General features: G+C 41.9%; 1 protein-coding gene across 1 annotated transcript in view; it reads right to left on the bottom strand.

Moving 5' to 3' along the window:
* Window positions 1-19,998, bottom strand: part of Cap-H2 (Chromosome associated protein H2) — a 120,492-nt gene that overhangs the window by 45,899 nt on the left and 54,595 nt on the right. Inside the window, exons 7-8 of the mRNA XM_080271590.1 lie at window positions 8,339-8,501; window positions 3,683-3,826 (exon numbers count right to left, since the gene is read on the bottom strand). Of these exons, the coding sequence (XP_080127716.1) occupies window positions 3,683-3,826; window positions 8,339-8,501 (307 nt within the window). The remainder of the gene's footprint in view (window positions 1-3,682; window positions 3,827-8,338; window positions 8,502-19,998) is intronic.

Genomic DNA, 19,998 nt, shown 5'->3' with positions numbered 1-19,998 from the left:
TCTCCATGCAACTCCACATGCTCCTCTCAAATAACTCATTTCCACTACTCTCATTATTGACTTGTGTCCTTCCAACAAGGTCCAAGCTTCACTTCCATTCATTAAAGTGGGGATCACAATACCATCATCCAGTGACTTTATTTATTATTATTATTTTTTTTTATGTATCCAACTCTGGGCAAAGGCTTCTGGGCCCATATCTCAGGGGCAGCAGCCTATCCCAAGACCCAGTAGTCCTCCTACACCTCCACATGTCACCACTTCGGTGCTAATACCCACCGTCCATGTTGAATACATGCTAGGGCTGTCTCATACAGGACTGGTGTATTGGTATTATAGTGGTACCACGTTAAACTGGCCAGTCTGGGTGTAGCTGGTCGCCTTTACACTGTTGTCATACTTGCAACTGACTTCCCATACAGCCAAGGCTATTTTTAGATGGCCTTGGTACAGCCAACCATTTACACCCACCATGTATGTGTGCGTGTGTGTATGTGTATGTGTGTGTGTGTGTGTGTGTATTTTACCCAATTGTGATATACAGGAAATGAGCTACACTCGTGGGGTCCCGTCTCTGTTTCTCAGTAAGTCAAATTTAGCTTTAAACTCGTTTAAGTTTTTAGACTGGACGATCTCTTTGTCCAGGCTATTCCACAGGTCTATACATCTATAAGGAAAACTGTATTTCTTGATATCTTTCAAGCAGCTTGGTTTCTTCAGTTTCATTCTGTGTCCTCTTGTTGCTCTCTTACCCCATGAAAACAAATCTTCTTTGTCAATTTTATCTACTCCCATCATGGTCCTGAACACTGCAATCATGTCTCCTCTCTTTCTCCTTTCCTCTAAGGAAGGCAAATCCAGCTTTTCCAAATTCTCTCTGTACAACAGATCTGCCAGACTAGGGACCATATTTTTTGGTTGCTGTTCTTTGTATTCTGTCAATCTTGTTTATATCTTTCTTTTTGTGTAGGGACCACACTACTGCTGCATATTCTAACCTGGGGAAGATCATGGCCATGGGGGAGGCGGTGGCTGAATCGGTAGAGAGGCGGCCTGCAGTCCTGATGGACCCAGGTTCGAATCCTGGCTGGGGCAGGGAACAGTTTAAGGATTTGAATTTCATAAAAGCAGACATTCCTGATCTACCAGAAGACCCGCCGACATGTCATAAAAGTACCCCCGCTAATACCAATACACCAGTCCTGTATGAGACAGCCCTAGCCTGTATTCAATATGGACGGTGGGTGTTAGCGCCGAAGTGGTGACATGTGGAGAGGTGTATGGTATGCAGGAGGACTACTGGGCCTTGAGAGCAGGCTGTGAAGCCTATGCTCAGAGTCGGACAAAAAAAAAAAAAAAAAAAAAAAAAAAAAACTACCAATTTTTTCATCATCTCATCGATATAATGAAAAGCTACTCTTATGTTAGTCAAGAGTTTATACGTCTCTCTAACTGTCTTGTTAATATGTTTTTCAGGTGACAAACTGTCCTGGACCAGCACTCCCAAAGATTTCCCTTCTCTTGCTTTTGTGATTGGTTCATTACCCATCAAATAATTCAGTGATGACCTCTTGGTACTTTTACCCATTTCCAATATTTTTATATTTCTTTGCATTGAAATTCATATCCCACATCCGACTCCAATCGTGTATCCTATCCAGATACTCCTGCAGCCTTTTACAATCCTCCTCAACCTCTACCTTCCTCAAGATCTTTGCATCATCAGCAGACTTGCATAATGATTCACTCCATCTACAATATCATTTACGTAAATAAGGAACATTACTCGCACCAACACCGAGCCCTGTGGGATTCCACTTGTTACTTCCCTCCATCCAGACATCCTATCCTTCATTACTCATTTGTCTGTCTCTCATAAAGTCTCTCATCCATTCCAGGAGGTTCCCCTTCAGTTCTCCTATATGCTCTGGTTTCCACATTAGTCTCTTATGAGGTACCTTGTCGAAGGCCTTCTCCAAATCTATATACACACAATCCACCCAACCATCTCTCTCCTGTACCACGTCAATCGCTCTTGAATAAAAACTCAACAAGTTGGAAACCCATGACCTTCCACTTCTTAATCCAAACTGACTTTCAGCTAAAATATTCATCTCTTCCAGATATTTTATCCATCTATCTTTCAGAATTCTCTCTCACAATTTTGCAACCATGCTGGTTAGGGACACTGGTCTATAATTCAGAGGTTCTTCCCTGTTTCCTCTCTTATAAACTGGTACCACATTTGCCCTCTTCCATTCTTCAGGCACTTTCCCCTCTTCCAGAGAACACACAATTAAACCATGAATCTTATCTGCCAGTTGTTTTCTGCATTCCTTCAGTACCCAATTAGAGATTCCATCTGGTCCTGGGGCTTTCCTCACATCTTGAGTTTCCAGTAATTTATATACTTCCTGTACTTCCACTTTTATATCTTTTATCACTATATTTCTAGTCACTCCCTTCTCTTCCACAAACTCACTTTCATTAGTGAAAACTGACTGGAAAAGTTTGTTCATTATTTCTGCTTGCATTGCCGCATCTTTATAGACCTCTCCTTCTACTTTCAGTTTGGTAATTCCTTCCTTTTGTTTCAGTTTGCCATTGACAAATCTATAAAACAGTTTGGGTTCATCCTTACTTACACACATTATCCATCATTGCCTTCCTTTCATTCAGTTCACAACCCACCCTTCTCATCACTTGCCATGTATGCTTGTGGGTCATTTTGTGCCTGAAGAGGGTATGGGCTACCACCAACCCCCTCCCGGCACAAATGTCTGCTAACAGACTGCCATTCTCATCTATCTCAGCAGGTACACCCCACTCACCAACTATTCCATCCACCTTCACATTCTCTACTTTACCATTCATATCTCCAATCAAAAACACTTTCTCATTCCTTCCAAACTTTTCCATGCACACTTCCACATTTGTCCAGAACTCTTCTCTCACTCTTCTAGCACGATCTTGCGTTGGTGCATACACGTACACAATCGCTCACATTTGTATTCCAACTTTCAATCTTACCCACACAATCCTTGAGCCAACTGATGCATACTCTCTTATGTTCTTCTTCCATCTTTTACTCACAACAATACACACTCCTTCTTTTGCCCTCTCATTCTCACCTACTCCTGCACATATACCCCATCCATACTCCCATTCTCTCACACTCTCTCCTCTCCATTTAGGTTCAGTTACTCCACATAAATCCACTTTCGCACCCTCAAGCACCTGGACAATCTCTCTCTTTTTCACCTCATCATTCGCACCCCTTACATTCCACATCACAATCCGTACCATGTCCTTTGTCCAGTCCTTGGTCGTCATCTTTTGGTCAGTCCTTGTTCGAGGCTTCTTGTTCATCTTTTTAGTTAGCTGTTTTCCGGGGAGGGGCACTAACCCTCCGCCAACCCTTTTAGTCGCCTCACACGACAAGCAGGGATACTGGGGTAGAATTCTTGAATACCACCATATTGATCATATATACACTATGATATTCCTCATATTCTCAGAACACATATTAAATATTAATGGGAAACAATTAGTGTGTGTGTGTTGTATGCAGTCATTTGCAGATCTGCAGGTCAACTATGGAACTTGAGTGGGACTGGAGGGGAAACATTAACTGTAGACTTCTATAATAATTACCACTATAATACAGAGTGATGATACTCACCTCACTGTCCTTGTTAGTATTGGAGCTGACTGTTCCAGCCAGCTCACTCGTGATGAATGCTTCAACTGATGGCAAGGATTTCTTCTTTCCCTTGTCCACTTCACTTTCATCTTTTCCCTTACCATTTTTCCTTCTATCCAAAGTCTGTGGAATACAGTATCAATTACTCAATCTACTCTCATCTAAATTATCATCCTTTCTTCCAATACTCAATAAGAAACAGGAACACAAAAGCAGGGGAGCTATGAACACTGCTTCATGAATTGTACCATACATTCATCAACTCATCATTCACACTTTCAAATTCTTATCGGGTAATCCCACCTCATACGCAGATAACCACACAAAAATACAGTATGGCCTATAACACCTGTGGGACAGAGAACAATTAGTCAATTACCAAATTAAAAAGGGGGTGCATTCCTTGTCATGGTCCATACTTCATCCATTCCTTTCTATCACCCATCAACATGCTTCCTCAGCTTTTATACCATGCTTTGTAACACATTCACTAATCTCAACCGCCTTTCACAACTCCTATCCTCACACTCATTTACATAAATCCTTTTCATCAAAACATTTGTTCCTATCCATTCTGTGTGATAATACCATCCACACACACACACACACACACACACACACACACACACACACACACACACACACACACACACTCTCTCTCTCTTCAACCCTTACCTCAATAAACTTTCATACTCCTCATTTTCAGACTTCTGCTTTACCAGGGTTTTCAGAACCATTCCTTCAAAATCTTTGAGGGATGTAGGTGACATCAGCCTCTTTTCTAGGTGATGACCATTATTATTCTAACCCTACTAATACATGTGATGGGGGGAGTCCAGAAATAGCAACAAGAAAGGTTAGATGTAAAACTACCAAGAGCCCCAAGCAAAATGGACCATACTTCCTTTAATTCACCATGAAAACCTTTGATATTCTTGGCTCCACCTTCATTAGCAATGTATTTATTTAATTAATGTAGTTATTCTGATTAATGGTTGACGTGTCGTACTGCTTCCAAAACAACAACTATTCAAGACTGGATCACTGAAGCCATAGTAGACCACCCTATTAACATGATTCACTAACCTCTGGCCATAACTTGTATTTGAAGAGCAGTGTATTAACACATGGCTACCTCAGAACAGAGACATTTACCACTTGCCCACTGTGGCTCTGCATTTGTAAACATGCTGATTTCTTTACAAACAATACTGTCTTAATACAATTATAAAGATGATTAAACCATTCCAAGCTGTTTCAGTATCATGCTGCTGATGAATCAACACCCATTATTTCTACTTAAAAGTTGCATATGCTTCATTAAAAACAATAAAAAAAAAAGGGGGGGGGGAGGGGGTTAAGCCTTTAACTCCACAATCATTAACTTTAATCACACCTCATTTTGAATGTGGACTAACTGGCTCAATATTCAAAGAACTGACTGCAGCTATAAAATTCAAAGGACTGACTGGCTCAATATTTAAAGGACTGACTGCAGCTTAAAATTCAAAGGACTGACTGGCTCAATATTTAAAGGACTGACTGCAGCTTAAAATTCAAAGGACTGACTGATTCAAAGGACTGACTGCTGCACAAAATTCAAAGGACTGACTGCAGCTCAAAGTTCACAATGACTGACTGCAGCTTAAAGTTCACAGGAACTAACTGTAGCTGAAAATTCACATGAACTGACGGTCTCTCAGAATTTGCGAGCACCATCTATCTATCTATTGCCAGACGCCTCAATCCCGTTTGGGGTGGCCACAAACAAATCGCCTCCAAGTTGCCCTGTCCCCCGCCATTTCACTCCTCTGCTCCCAACTCACACCCCCCTCTCTCATATACCTCTCCACCCCATCCCTCCATCTCATCCTTGGCCTCCCCCTCCCTCTTCCCCCCTCCACCTCACTCACATACACTCTCTTCGTCAGTCTTTCACCCTCCATCCTCTCCACATGGCCAAACCACCTCAGTGTTCCTCATAACACTTCCTATCACATCCACATCAATACAACGCTCCTTTATATCCGCATTCGTCAGCCTGTCTCTCCATGTGACTCCACAGGCTCCTCTTAAATAACTCATTTCCACTGCTCTCACTCTTGACTTGTGTCCTTCCAACAACGTCCAAGCTTCACTTCCGTACGTTAGAGTTGGTATCACAATACTGTCATGTAGTAACTTTTTCACTTCCATGCTCACTTCCCTGTTTCTTATCACTACTTTCAAAGAACCAGCAACCTTTCTTCCCTGCTGTACTCTTTCAAGCACTTCACCCTCCAAACCTCCATCCTTACTCATCACACTACCCAAGTACTTAAACATACTCACATTTTCCAATTCCTCACCATCCAACCTCGCTATACATTCACTGACTTCACCTCTCTCAAAGACCATCACTTTACTCTTCCCTACATTCACCTTTAGATTCCGTTTCTTACACACTCTCTCAAACTCATCCACCAAGCCTTGCAGCTCCCCTTCGTCTTCACTCAACAACACAGTATCATCTGCAAACAACAGTACAGGGAGTTTCCAAACACAATCCTCTCTCACCAGGGCCACTCCAACATCCACTGCCCTACCTTGTACCTCTTTTATTACCCCATCCATGTACAGATTGAACAACCATGGAGAAATGACACATCCCTGTTTCAAACCAACCTTCAAAGAGAAAAATTCACTTAGTACACCATCCACACGCTCTGCAGCCTTCGCAACATCATACATAATCTTCACAGCATTCAACAACTTCCCATCTACTCCATATATTCTTAATACTTTCCACAATCCTTGTCTATCCACCCTGTCATATGCTTTCTCCAAATCCATGAAAGCCGCATACAACTTCTTTCCCTTCTCTAGAAACTTTTCCACTAAAGATCTAAGAATGAATATCTGATCTACACAACCTCTTCCCTTCCTAAAGCCTCCCTGTTCTTCTCCAACTAATTTCTCTGTTCTTTCTCTAACTCTGTCAATAAGTATCCTACCATACACTTTTCCTATTATACTAAGAAGACAAATGCCCCTATGATGACCACACACTTCTTTTTCCCCTTTTCCTTTGTACAAGGGAATAATTATACCTGACTTCCAATCCTCCGGGACTCTATCTTCCTCCCAGGCCAATCTGCACATCTTCCACATCCATTCTACTACTATCTCTCCCCCATGCTTCAGCATTTCACCACACACTCCATCAATTCCTGGGGCTTTCCCCGATTTAACTTTCTTCATTGCTTCCACAACTTCTATCCTACTGATTTCTTCCTGTCTTCTCACCTCCCTCCTTCTCCCAGCCATTCCCCAGCCACTTATACTCGCATTACTTCCATCCTCTACGTTCAACAATTCCTTAAAGTGTTCTCTCCATCTGCTGACTTTTTCTCCCTTCTCCACTAGTAATCTACCATTTTTATCTTTCACTCCCCTGCTAACTTCACTTCCACCCTGTCTTACTCTTTTCACCTCTTCCCAGAACATTTTCTTACAGTCCCTCCACTTTACACTCAAATTCCCTCCAAATTCCTCATCCACTCTCTTCTTTCTCTTTCTAATCTTTTCACCTCTCTCTTTCTTTCTACATGTAACTCTCTCTTCCGCCTCTCAACTTCTTCCACGCCCCTATTTCTCATCCATTCAATGTATGCTTTCTTCTTTTGTGCCACAGCCTGTCTCACCTCTTCAGTCCACCACGCTGTTCCTTGACCCCCCTCCGTCTTCTTTTCCTTCCACACACCACATCCCATGCTTGAAATTCACAAGGACTGGCTGTATACAGAAATCCATATGGACTGACTATAATGAAATTAGAAAGGACTGGCTTTATATGGTACTGAAATTCATGAGGACTGTATCCTGAAATCTGTGAGCACTGTATACTGAAAATTCACAAGAACTGGCAATACACTGAAATTCACAAGGACTGAATGTACAGTATACTGAAATTCACATGGACTGAATGTACAGTATACTGAAATTCACAAGGACTGACTGCAGCTGGAAATTCATGAGGACTGGGTTTACCTCGAAATTTGCACAGACTAATTGTAACTTGAAATTCAAAGTCTGCAAACATTTGGAATCTCATCCTTACTACTGTGAGGAGACATGACAAAAACTGTCAACATATGACCAGGACTTTTTTTTTCTTTTTTTCCCCCTAAAGGCAAACCATACAGAATCTTGGGCTAAAGTATTCCATATATTTCACCTGTTCTACTTCCCACTTCCCTCTGCTGGCTAAGACAGGTATTTCTATGCCCACATATGATTTTCCTCCGTATAATGCATTTGGGGGGGAAAAGTGATATGACCTAAGTGTGAAGTGGACACAGTGGAAGTGTCAGCCAACTTTTGTTGTTGACTGTAACAGCACGTTGGGGGGGGGGGTCAACGCTAAACACGAGTTGCTTCATTGTAAGTCACTGATGTGTTCCAAATATCACATCTTTTTCCATATAACTGGTACAGTTATAATGAGGAAAATAGGCATATCAGCTTTTCAGGTAGTGGAGGAAATTCAAACTTTTTTCTTTTATCTATTTTCAAACTTGACAGGAAAAAAAATTGTCAAACAGAGTGCAGTCTAATGAGGGCTTACAGTACAGCATGAAAATCAAGAGTACACACTCTGCTTGGCCGATGACATGCACAAGCTGGAGGTCTACGAAGCCTGGCTGTCCTGACAGGTCTCTTGGCAGGGGTCTCAGCATGTGGGTCTAGTGGCTTCCATGGCTCAGTCAGCTTGAGGGTTGCAACCGTCTCCTTCTCACCACGACGTCGCAGTCCATACCTGTACAGTCCTGACAATTAGTCACTCAAACCATCTGTTTAATATATACAGTGCAGCCTCATTATGCGATTGGGGTAAGTCAAGTGAAGACCTATTGCATAGTGAATTTTCGCATAAGGTCGATATAACATGCATTCAATGGGGATGGGGCGTGGGGGAGTGACCTCGACCGCAAAGCCTAAAATGACCTATAAAAAAACTCTGCCACCCACCTGAAGTCTGTTCTATGCTGGTATGAGTCATCACCAAGGGTCCCCCATCCCCCAGGATGGGGGACAGTAGTAGTAGTAGTAGTAGTAGTAGCTGTTCCCTAGGTAGTCTGGCTGAACAGCCCAGAGTCCCTTAGGAAGGCCATGGCCGAGACCAGGCTTTCCCACAGAGCTCGCAAAGAGTGTATGTTGTGTTGCTGGCGTAAGTGATTGTGTGCAATGCAGTCTTCCATAATGTGCTTAATAGTATGGGGTTCTGTGTTGCATCCTGGACAGGCATCAGCAACGGAGTCATCCAGCCTCTTCTGGTAGCTTAAGAGGGTTGGATGGTGCCCACATCTCAGCCTGGCCAGGTGGACCCTGTCCTCACGAGGGAGATAGGATTCAGAAGGGTGGATGTCAGGAGACCATGCATGCAGTTGTGTGTTGTCTTTAAGTGACTGAATGGAGCAGCGAGTGACCTGAGTGTGGATATGTTACTGGATGCTGGTCTGAGGTGGGGGAGGGGGGAGAGATCAGTGGGGATGGGCGGAGAGATGACAGTATTTGTGTATGGTATCGTGTGCTGGGTGTTGTTTTGATGTTCCTTGGTGTAGGTGGATGTGCTGCCATGTAATATAGTGGATGATGTGGGTTTGTGGAGGCTGCAGCAAGAAACTGAGTGCCTCTCATGTCTAGGTGATCCTTGACTTTGAGGACTTTGGTTTCTTGATGTAGGTGGTCTGTGGGTGTAGTAGCTGTGCAGCCTGTGGTTATTTTTAGGGCCTTGTTCTGTATGGTCTGTAGAGTGTTGTAGTGTGTTTTGGTGAGGTTAGAAGCTCAGGCAGGGCTTGCATAATTCATCACTGAATGTATGTATTGTTTGTATACTGTGGTGGTGGTTTCCTTGTTGTGTCCGAATGTTGTATGGGCAAGTGACCTCAAGGCACTGAGTCGATGTTATTTTATTTTTAATGTTTGTGATGTGTTGTTTAAATGACACTGATGTATTGTATGTTACACCAAGGATTTAGGGTGTGTGTGTCTGTGTGTGGTTGAGAAATGTTGTTTATGGTGAGGTGTGGGATGTGACTGTTCTGCTGTCCAGTTTGTGAGAAGGGTCACTGTAGATTTGGCTGGGGCTATTTTGAGCCTGTTTGTGGTGAACCATTCGTGTAGTGTGTTGAGGTAAGGTTGAATGATGTGTGCAGCTGTGTTTGGATTTTGGTTAGTACATGTAAGTGTTATATCTGTATAGCAAGCTATGTGTATCTGTGGTGTGTGGGTACGTCGTGCATGTATAGATTAAAGAGTGTAGGGGACAAAACAGATCCTTGGGGGATGCCATTTGTGAAGTTTCTGATGTTAGAAGACTGACCGGCAAATGTTGCGTGTGCACATCTGCCTGCTAAGTAGTTTGCCAGCCATCTTTTTGTGTTATTGTGCATGTTTGTGTTAAGTATTTTGTTTGTGAGGTTGTGGCGGGGGATGGCATCAAAAGCTTTGCTGATGTCTAGTGTAATTAGGAGTGTTCTGTGTGGTGGCCTAGCTGAATTCATGCCATTGAAAACTCTCTGTGTAAGGTCTGTAATAAGAGTAGTTGTGGAGTGTAGTGGCCTAAAGCCATGTTCTGATTGGGCTAGGGGAATGTGAGGTGTGACTAGTTGTAGTACCAGTCATTTAGTGACTTTAAATGGGGTGCAGAGGAGTGTGATGGGGCGGTGTGAGGAGCGTAACATGGGGTCTTTGTTGGGTTTAGGGATAGTGATGATAATGCCATGCTTCCAGATGTTGGGTATTATGTTGTGTGAGTAGCTGTAGTCTGATATGTTGGTGAGTGATTGTATGCCTTGTGGTCCAAGGTGTTTAAGGTGAATGTTGCTTATGTTGTCTGGTCCACAGGCAGATGAGTGCTTGAGGTTGTTAATGATGTGCTTCATCTGGTTGTAAGTGAAAGGTGCGTAGTCTGGGTCTGTGGGGAACTGTCTCTTACGTCGGATGATACGTCGGTCTTCGGGATGGGGGTTTAGATGGCTGACTTGTGAAAAGTAATTGATGAGAGTGTTTGCTTGTTGTTTGTTTGAGGGTATGGTGTCCGCTGTTGTGATGGCAGTGTGTGATTGTGTGGTGCTGCTGTTGAAAAGTGTGATGCTGTTTAGTGTTTTGTAGAGTTTGCTGATGTTTTTGTGGTCAAGTGTTTGGAGGTAATTTTTCCAGTCTGTTTACTGTTCTGATATTTTATTGTTTATCTGAGTGTTGAGTTCTTGTATTTGTTGTATGGTGTCTTGTGTATGGGGTGATGGGGAGTGCCGCAGTGTGTCCCATTGTCTGATGAGGCCTTGAATTTCTGGTGTGAAGTTGTGGTTGTGTCTCTTTCTGTTGCCTCTAGGGATGAGTCTTTTGTCTGCATTTTGTATAATTGTATTGAAAGTGTGCACAGCGGTGCTGATGTTTGTGATGGGTGTACTGTTTAGTGTTTCGAAATGTTCTGTTTCAGTTACAAAGGCCCCCCAGTTGGCTCTCTTAAAATTAGTGTATGTGTGTGTGTGGCCACCTGGGGTGATTCTGGTTTTGGTAGTGATGATGACTGGGAGGTGATCAGAACCTAGGATTTTGACCACTCTCCAGGATGTAGTGGGGGCGAGGTTTGTGGAGCAGAAGGTGATGTCTGGGGACAGTTGGAGTGCCTGGATAACCACTCCACAGAAAAGATACGATTTCACTTTATTTAACCCTTTGAGATTTTTATGACTATATCAATCGTCATTTCAAATCCAACCTCAGAGATTCCGATGACGCTTTTCATCGTCATTTTACGAAACTTTTATAAAATATTCATCATAAATTGCATTTATTCGTCATAACAAAGAGGCTCGAGCATGATGTCACCGAATGGTTGCTCTATGCGTGGTGGTACTGCACAGCTAGTCTGATTCATGGCTTTGTTTCTTTGTAACTTCATTCTTGGTGAATATTTTTCTACAGGAAGGCATAAAATTTTTGGTTTCTGCCTAACTTCAACTCGTCAGTTAGACTTTTTACTTTTCTTATTTTCCTTTTATGAACATACTGCGATAAAGTACAACTATTCAGCTTCAAAATAACAACACAACCAGCATCCTATCATAAAAAATGTATTTACACTGACCGATCAAAGAAAAAAAACATCGCGATGCGAATATGCGGCAGAAACTAAAATAAATTGTGCATCTCTTTCCTTTTGCTTTACTGCACAATGAAATGCATGTATTACCATATTCTATATATCACTGTAAAGGTATATAATTATTGTATTTTTGCATGTTTTAAACCAAATTTACATATCTTTACTCGTTATTGTGTGTTGAATGTTTTTCTACAACAAGGTATAAAATTTTTGCTTTTCGCTTAACTTCAACTCGTCATCCTGACATTTTAATTTCTTTGTTCTCCTTTTTTGAACATACTATGATAAAGTACAACTATTCAGCTTTACAATGACACCAAAACCAACATTCTATCATGAAAAGTGTACAATACTTACACACAGCGATCAAAGTAAAATATCGGGCCGCGAAGATGTGGGTCAGCGTGAGTGGCTAACTCTAGCACAGACATAATCTGCCCTGCCCCCAAACCTGATAGGGTCAAAATCACACACTGCTCTATTTATTACGCACTTGTGCTGTTACAGTAAAACCTCGATTTAATGGCACCCTAGGGGGCCCTGAGCATGCTGAAAAAAATGAAATTCCGTTAGATTGGGGCTTACACCTATCAATACCCCCGGAACTCACGCTAACACATTTTAATGCATTTTTGTGCAGACAAACAAAATTCATCCATCCATCATCCAATCCTACATTGCGTAGGAGTCCGGGGCTAAGCAGTCGGTCCTGACATTTAAGATGAACATACAAAATTAATAAAAAAATTTATATTTTGAACAAACAAAAGCATGTAAGTGTGGTGTTGTAGTAAAGTGCTGTACTGTAATCCAGGTGAGTACATAACAGTAATCCAGGTAAGTACAGTACAGTACAGTAGAGTCTTCATACAACACGAGATAGGTTATGCAGAACCTTGTGCAAAATCGATTTCGCACTAAAACATGACATATATTTACATATAAAATAGGGGGTTAGGTTCTAGATCATATTTTTCGTTAAAAATATATTTAAAGATAGATTACTAGAAATACTTCTGCCTTAAGGCACCGAAGACAGTGTGTTTACATATGACCTCACCAACTGGACGCATGAGTGCATAGCTACTGCATTCTAACCTAACCTAACCTAACTGATTAGTTTTGCCCCCTAATACTCCCCATAAAAATTTTAATCACCAAGGATGCCACTAAGCCTCTTGACAGTCCTCATTAGAAATCAAGCATGAACTTGGCCTAAACAACACGTGAATAATGGCCGGCCAGCATCACGCATATTTCGTCACGAATCACTTTCGGTTATAAAAAAAAAAAAAAAAATGCAGTGTGAAACTTTTTGAAGACCGTTAGTCATCAACAGTAAAAGGAAAAAAAAAAAAAAAACTATAACGAAGTTGTCAGCATGGAGTGATTGCGTATTTCACTTTTCAGATACACACGAATGCAGTAAGCGTGAAAAATGAACAAGTCAGCCAAACAGTATAATTTGTATGACAATATAATTCACAAGAACTGGATTCACATAATTATCTTGCCTAACTTTCTGTCAACACGTAGTGTTTTCACATATCGTAAGATCTGAATTTACTTGACCAAAGATCGTCAGTTTATAACAAAAAGATCAAGCACAAAGCCTTTTTTCTTCTTCTTTTAACACTCGTTGCATTAAAGGCGAATACATGAATTTTACTGCTCCATCATTAACTTTTTTTCCAACAAAGAAAACAATCCACATTGTAAACATCCCGATTCATTTTATCTGTCTCATCATTTGCACTTAAGCTGCAACGCTACACGCGACTTCGTCCAACAATTTTCCATTTTTATTTAGAATAAATGCTTGTGTTCATAGCACTTTCAGGGTGCTCAGGCATAATTAAAGTTAGTTGGGAACCACGTGCTTAGTTCTGAGAGGAAACGAGGAGCAAGGAAATAAGCAAATAAGCTTCTCATCACAGCAACCATTCACACAACACTGAGGTAGGCAGCAGGCTGTGGCACGTGGTATGGGGGTCACGTGGGTCGAGGAACCCAATTAGTGACCGACAAAAGCATAACACACGAGTTGTATCTGGAAATCCAGTACCAAAACACCCATTTCCCACAGTTTCTCTCGCACAATTGAGTGACATTACCATGCTATTATAATTATGGGAGAAATTAAATGCTTTTGTTATTGTAAGATCGTAGTTTCGTTTGGTCTTAAATCGGGACTCTACTATAATCCAGATAAGAATTAGTTGGCAGGTTGGAGTAGAATAGATGGCATTACGTAAATAAGTTCACTAAGTTATGATGTCTATAGCACTAGTTCTTAAATCTAACCTTACATACTAATTTTTTTCACTTTGGGGTCAGGCTAGGCAGGAGGAAGACTGGGTGAGCATAAACATACCCAGTTGGCAGGAAACTGCAAACAGACCATCGAGATGCATTTGAATTTCTTTCTAATTTTTACCCATTTGGGGGGAATTTTTAAATTTTTTTTGCAAATATTCCTCGGGAGATTTGTGCCGTTAGTTTGGGGTTGCCGTTAGAATGAATGCTGTTAAATCGAGGTTTTACTGTACATGGCGAGAGAAATGGTGTTTCAGTGGCATTTCACGCACAAAATTAAATGAATGGCAATGATCACAGCCAGTGTAAACATTAGATGGGCATCTTGAATCAGTCTGCTATGTGGAGGCCTAAAAAGGGGATGCTGGTTATGCAAAGCTGACTCAATTTACAAGTCACAAGCTTCAGTATTTCACACACAAAAAGTATCACTTCACTTAATACTGCACACTGCTCTTTCTCTCTTTTCTCTTTCATTTCTGAAGGCTCCAACACGCTTGCATGCGTCGGCCTTGGTCACCTAATGGCAGCTCTCCAGGCTGCACAATCTATTGCAGCCTCCCTGCACAGTCCCCTGACCCTGAGGTCACACTCAATGACCTCATCCCAAGTCTTTCTCGGTCTACCTCTCGAAACCCCACCCCCAATATTAACACTTCTCACTTTCTGCACTTTATCATCCCCCATCCTCTCCACAAGCCCAAACCATCTCAATCTACCTCCTCATCACAACACAAATACACTCCAGTCCCATCCTACCTCTCAACTCTTCCATCGTAAACCCAGCCCCCCCCAGGCCTTGCATGCAAGGACGCACTGCACATCCACCTAATCATTGTCATTTCTGTACGTTTGAGCCTGCGAATATCCTCTTCCTTTACTGCCCAGGTCTCACTACCATACAGCATCACACTCCTAACACATGCTGCATACAAAGACCCCTTACCACGCAGGAAGAGTCCTCTCAATGTCAGGAGAGGCAACAGCTCCCTCAATTTCTTCCAACCATTTCTCATCCAAGCCACAGAGCCCCACCTTCAGCACATAACATGTCTCCCAAATAACAAAACTCTTCCACACACTCAAGAGACTCACCAGCAAGTTCAATCCTTTCACGCCTGACAATCTCCACCTGCTCTCCCAGACATGTCGCACACATAAAATCAGCATTATCTCGCAGTCTACCTCTGATAACACTACATCTCTTGCACACTGCTCTATTTGTTAAGCACTTGTGATGTTATTTGGTGATAACAATGGTGTTCCAGCGGCCTGTCATGCAAGTCTAGAGACCCAAATAAGGGATGAGAATTATGTAATGTGGACACAATTTGCAAGTCACAAGTTTCGGTATTTCACCATCCATCCATCCATCCATCCATTGCCAGACGCCATGTATCCCAAATGGGGTGGGCAAGGGCTTAGAGTTAATTGTTTTTTACAGGGAGGGGCACTAATCCTCCACCAACCCCACTTGACACGTAGGGACGCCAACAGCATCTGGTGTTCCCAGGCGGTCACCCATCCAAGTACTAACCAGACCCAACAAGCAACGGTATTTCACACACACAAAAATATCACTTCACTTAGTACTGAACACAGCACTATTTGTTATGCATTTGCACTGCTATTTGGCAATAACAATGGTGTTTCTGTGACCTTTCATGCATAAACTATAACAAAAGGCAACAATCACTGCAAATGTAAGCACTGGGTGGCCATTTTGGCTTGCGTGTGTCACTGCGTCCGAACGAGATTCTCGGAGGCGGCCATCAAAAATATTGTTGTAGTGAAATCACAATTAATTTTTGAATGTACTGAGACAGGGTATCTTTTTATTTATTGCTGTAGTGATTTGTCACATAGTGGTGCATTGTATAATGAGGCTGCATTGTATATAATGACATAATCATATTACTAATAATAATAATAAAAATAATAATCACCATCATTTTCACTATGTAGGCACCAGATTCTAGGTTATGGTAGTGTAATATATTTAAGACAAGATGATCAGCCTACTCCCTATGGTGTTATTATATTATTATAATAATAATAATAATAATCTGGAATTTTGTTTCTCAAAAGCACCAGTTCTTCCACTGGGAATTCATTAGCGCTTGACACACATATACATTATTTTTACAATTACAAGAATTGTGACATCTTTCATATACAATACAAACTTCATCAGGGGGAAAAAAAAAAAAATAAATAAATAAAAAGATAAAGGGGGGGGGGTGTCAATGATTAAACCTTACAATAATCCATCACAGTACCTCTCTCCAGGCTGTAGCATTCTGAAAAGAGAATGGCTTTTAGCTGTACCTTTTGCCACTGAGTTACTGCAGTGAGGGCAATGGTGTTGTTTGCTCATGATTAGGGCAAAAAAGAAAAGAACAAGACAAAACAAAACAACAACAACAGCAAAAAGTATATACAATACTACCTGGGTTACTCGGGTAGTGCCATCCCCGTGTGTCACCCTAGTTTAGGGGGTGGAGGGAAGAAATTAAAAAACAGGGTGCCTTCAAGGTCACCACAAGCAGGTGAGGTACAACCTGTGCTTCTGTGCTTACATCCTGCCTAGGCAAACTCTTTCGCCTTTGTCTGTCAACTTGTACCTTTCCTTCTTGCTGGAAGTTTGCTCTCATTCAGCCAGTCCCAAAGAAGGGTGACCACTCCCAACCCTCCAACTATCATCCAATTGCTTTAACGTCCTGTATTTCAAAAGTTTTCGAGTCAATTCTTAATAGAAAAATTTTAAGGCATCTTTCCTATCACAACCTTCTTTCCGATCGTCAGTATGGGTTCCGTCAGGGACGCTCCACTGGCGATCTTCTCACCTACCTTTCAGACTCCTGGTCATCCTCCTTTCGGGACTTTGGCGAAAGCTTTGCCATTGCACTTGACATCTCAAAGGCTTTCGATCGAGTCTGGCATAAATCTTTAATTTCCAAACTGCCCTCCTACGGTTTCTATCCTTCTATCTGTGCCTTCATCGCTAGCTTCCTTTCTGGTCGTTCTATAGCCGCTGTTGTAGACGGCCATCGTTCTTCTCCTAGATCTATCAACAGTGGTGTTCCTCAGGGCTCTGTCCTATCACCAACTCTCTTCCTTTTATTCATCAATGATCTTCTAAGCTGTACATCTAACCCTATCCACTCATACGCTGATGACTCCACCCTTCACCTTTCCATTCGGTTCCCGCAACGCCCATCTCAACAGTTACTTCAACAAACAAGGGATGAGGCTATGGCACACCTAATGTCTGACTTGGCTCGTATCGCTGACTGGGGTAAAAATAATATGGTTCTCTTTAATGCATCTAAGACTCAGTTCTTACACCTATCAACCCGACAAAATCTTCCACAGGTATACCCATTAATGTTTAATAATATTCAGCTTAATCGTGCATCATCCTTGAACATGCTTGGGGTTTCATTTACTCAGGACATATCTTGGAAAGATCATATTACATCTCTTGTAAAGTCTGCTTCCAAGAGATTGGGTGTGCTAAGCCGACTCCGCTCTTTCTTTACCCCTGCACAATTGTTGACTCTATACAGGGGTTTTATCTGCCCCTGTGTGGAGTACAACTCTCATGTGTGGGGAGGCTCCCCACATACAGCTCTTCTCAATAGGGTGGAGTCAAAGGCTCTTCGTCTCATTAACTCTCCTCCTCTTACTGACTCCCTTCAACCTCTGTCTCTTCGCCGCACTGCTGCATCTTTATCTCTTTTCTATCGCTGCTTTAATGGTCACTGCTCCTCTGAACTGTCTGCTTGCATTCCTCCACCTCTACGACGGGCGCATAGCACCCGTCTGGCAGCAAACTCTCATCCCTTTTCTGTCCAACTCTCTAATGCAAGAGTTAACCGTTACTCCCAGTCTTTCATTTATGCAAGAGGTCAGCTCTGGAACTGTCTCCCTCTATCTGTATTTCCTGCTGCCTATGATCTCCAGTCTTTCAAACGCAGTGTGTCCAGGCATCTCGGAATGATCGGATCTTGAATTTGGCTCTCTGTTGTATTTTGTTTTTTTCTTGGAGGGAACTGTTACTGCAGGCCATGGCCTTTGGTTCCTTCTTCCTCGCAAAAAAAAAAAAAAAAAAAAAAAAAAAAAAAAAACTGACTACCCTTCTAAGAGAAGCAGCCTAAACCGAGGTGTTGCAAAAGCGCTGAGATGGTATTTTCCAATTTTTCATAATTTTAGCTCTATAGCAGCAGCTAATATGTCACTTACGCAAGACCTCATTGGTTGCGATACTGCCACTGCACAAAGCCACTAGTCACTTCTTGGGAGCAAATATATGCAAGGCTGTAACTCTGTGTGGGGAATTCTTACTGCCAAACCACCAGGTACTATATCATGTACCTTCACCTAAATATTCAGCATCATCTAGCTATCTATGCCAAAAGCTTTAATTCTAGAGGGGATGGACACAAACAAATTGCCTCCACATTGCCCTCTTCACTACCAGATGGTCATCCCCCAAAGCCACAGCACTCATTCAAATAACTCCACATCATCCTTCCACTACCACCATCATCATCTTAAGTTCCTAAACCTAATTCCTACAAATCAGTAAGTTGGTAAAATAAATAATACAGTACATATGTTGGGCAATTATCAAAAAAGTTCCCAATGAAACAAGGCAAAAGCAAACTCATCTACCAACAGGCATCCCTCATTCAAGGTGGTACCTGTTAATGCTATTTTACCTTGAGAAGTCTCATTTTTTGGTAACTTTTTTCAGCTAACAATACCCAATTTCAGCTTAACAGTAACTAGGACAAAACTATTATACTCAAAAAAATTTGAGCTGTAAAGTGAAAATAAGTGAATTCAAAGTAAACCAGCAGCACTACTGGGAGTAAATGTGATGCAACTTGGTTTGCTCTTTACCATCACATTGTAAACAATAGCTGACAGAGGCAGTATGTGATGTTTTAGGTGGTTATGAACTTTATTTAGATTGGCTCTGCTTAGTTAAGTAAAAGTATTCTTCACGTGGCCAACCCTGATACTACAGGCAACATACAGTATTTAACATGTTTGCTTAATGATAATTATCTTAAGTGGTACGTCAGGGCACTCACCATCCACTTACTCATTGTAGTGCTGCTCTAGGGTGACTGCCCTTTCCTCTCTTCCTTCCTTCCTCTTCTGTCTTTCTTTCCTCTTCCTTCTGTCTACAGGTGACTCTACACTGAGTGACAAGCCAAATGGTTTCCTGTACACCAGGAAACCATTTACTATGCTGGCTGGTAACCATAAAACCAAATTATGGCACCTGGTGGTTTAGTGGGTAATCAAGGCACTTCAATCAGACTGAGTCTGTGCAGGATCATATCCATGGGGTGGTTGGGGTTTATTGCTCACGTAATGCCACTCAGGGATGCATGAGGCTAGTCGCCCTCATTTAAAATGTCAGGACAAACTTGCCTAGCCCTGGGCTCATATGCTCCTCATGGGGCAACACAGGATTGGATGATGATGATGATAATTGGCAGTGCAATCCACCTGTTCATCACGAGATGCCAGTGCAGTACTCCCTCAATTATCTGACGTAATAGAGCCAAAGGCATGTCCAGGTAGTGGCAATATCCAGATAATGACAATATCCCCCTACTATTCCCAGACCCAACCTATACCCAAACTCCAACCTATACTTAACCTATATGTACAGTACCTTTGCTTATTTTGGCATGTTTGCCGGTCATTCAGGAACATTCAGATGTCAAAACACACACAGGAATATTCAAAATAATTTTAAACACCAAGAAAACCATGAAAAAAAAAAATGAAAACCAAAAAACACCAT

The sequence above is a fragment of the Coenobita brevimanus genome, chromosome 46 (genome assembly GCF_032717465.1).
Source record: "Coenobita brevimanus isolate Jiangsu-jjx chromosome 46, ASM3271746v2, whole genome shotgun sequence".
Lineage (NCBI taxonomy): Eukaryota > Metazoa > Arthropoda > Malacostraca > Decapoda > Coenobitidae > Coenobita > Coenobita brevimanus.
Note: the sequence above shows the minus strand (reverse complement) of the source record. Positions and strands in the feature narration are given on the sequence as shown.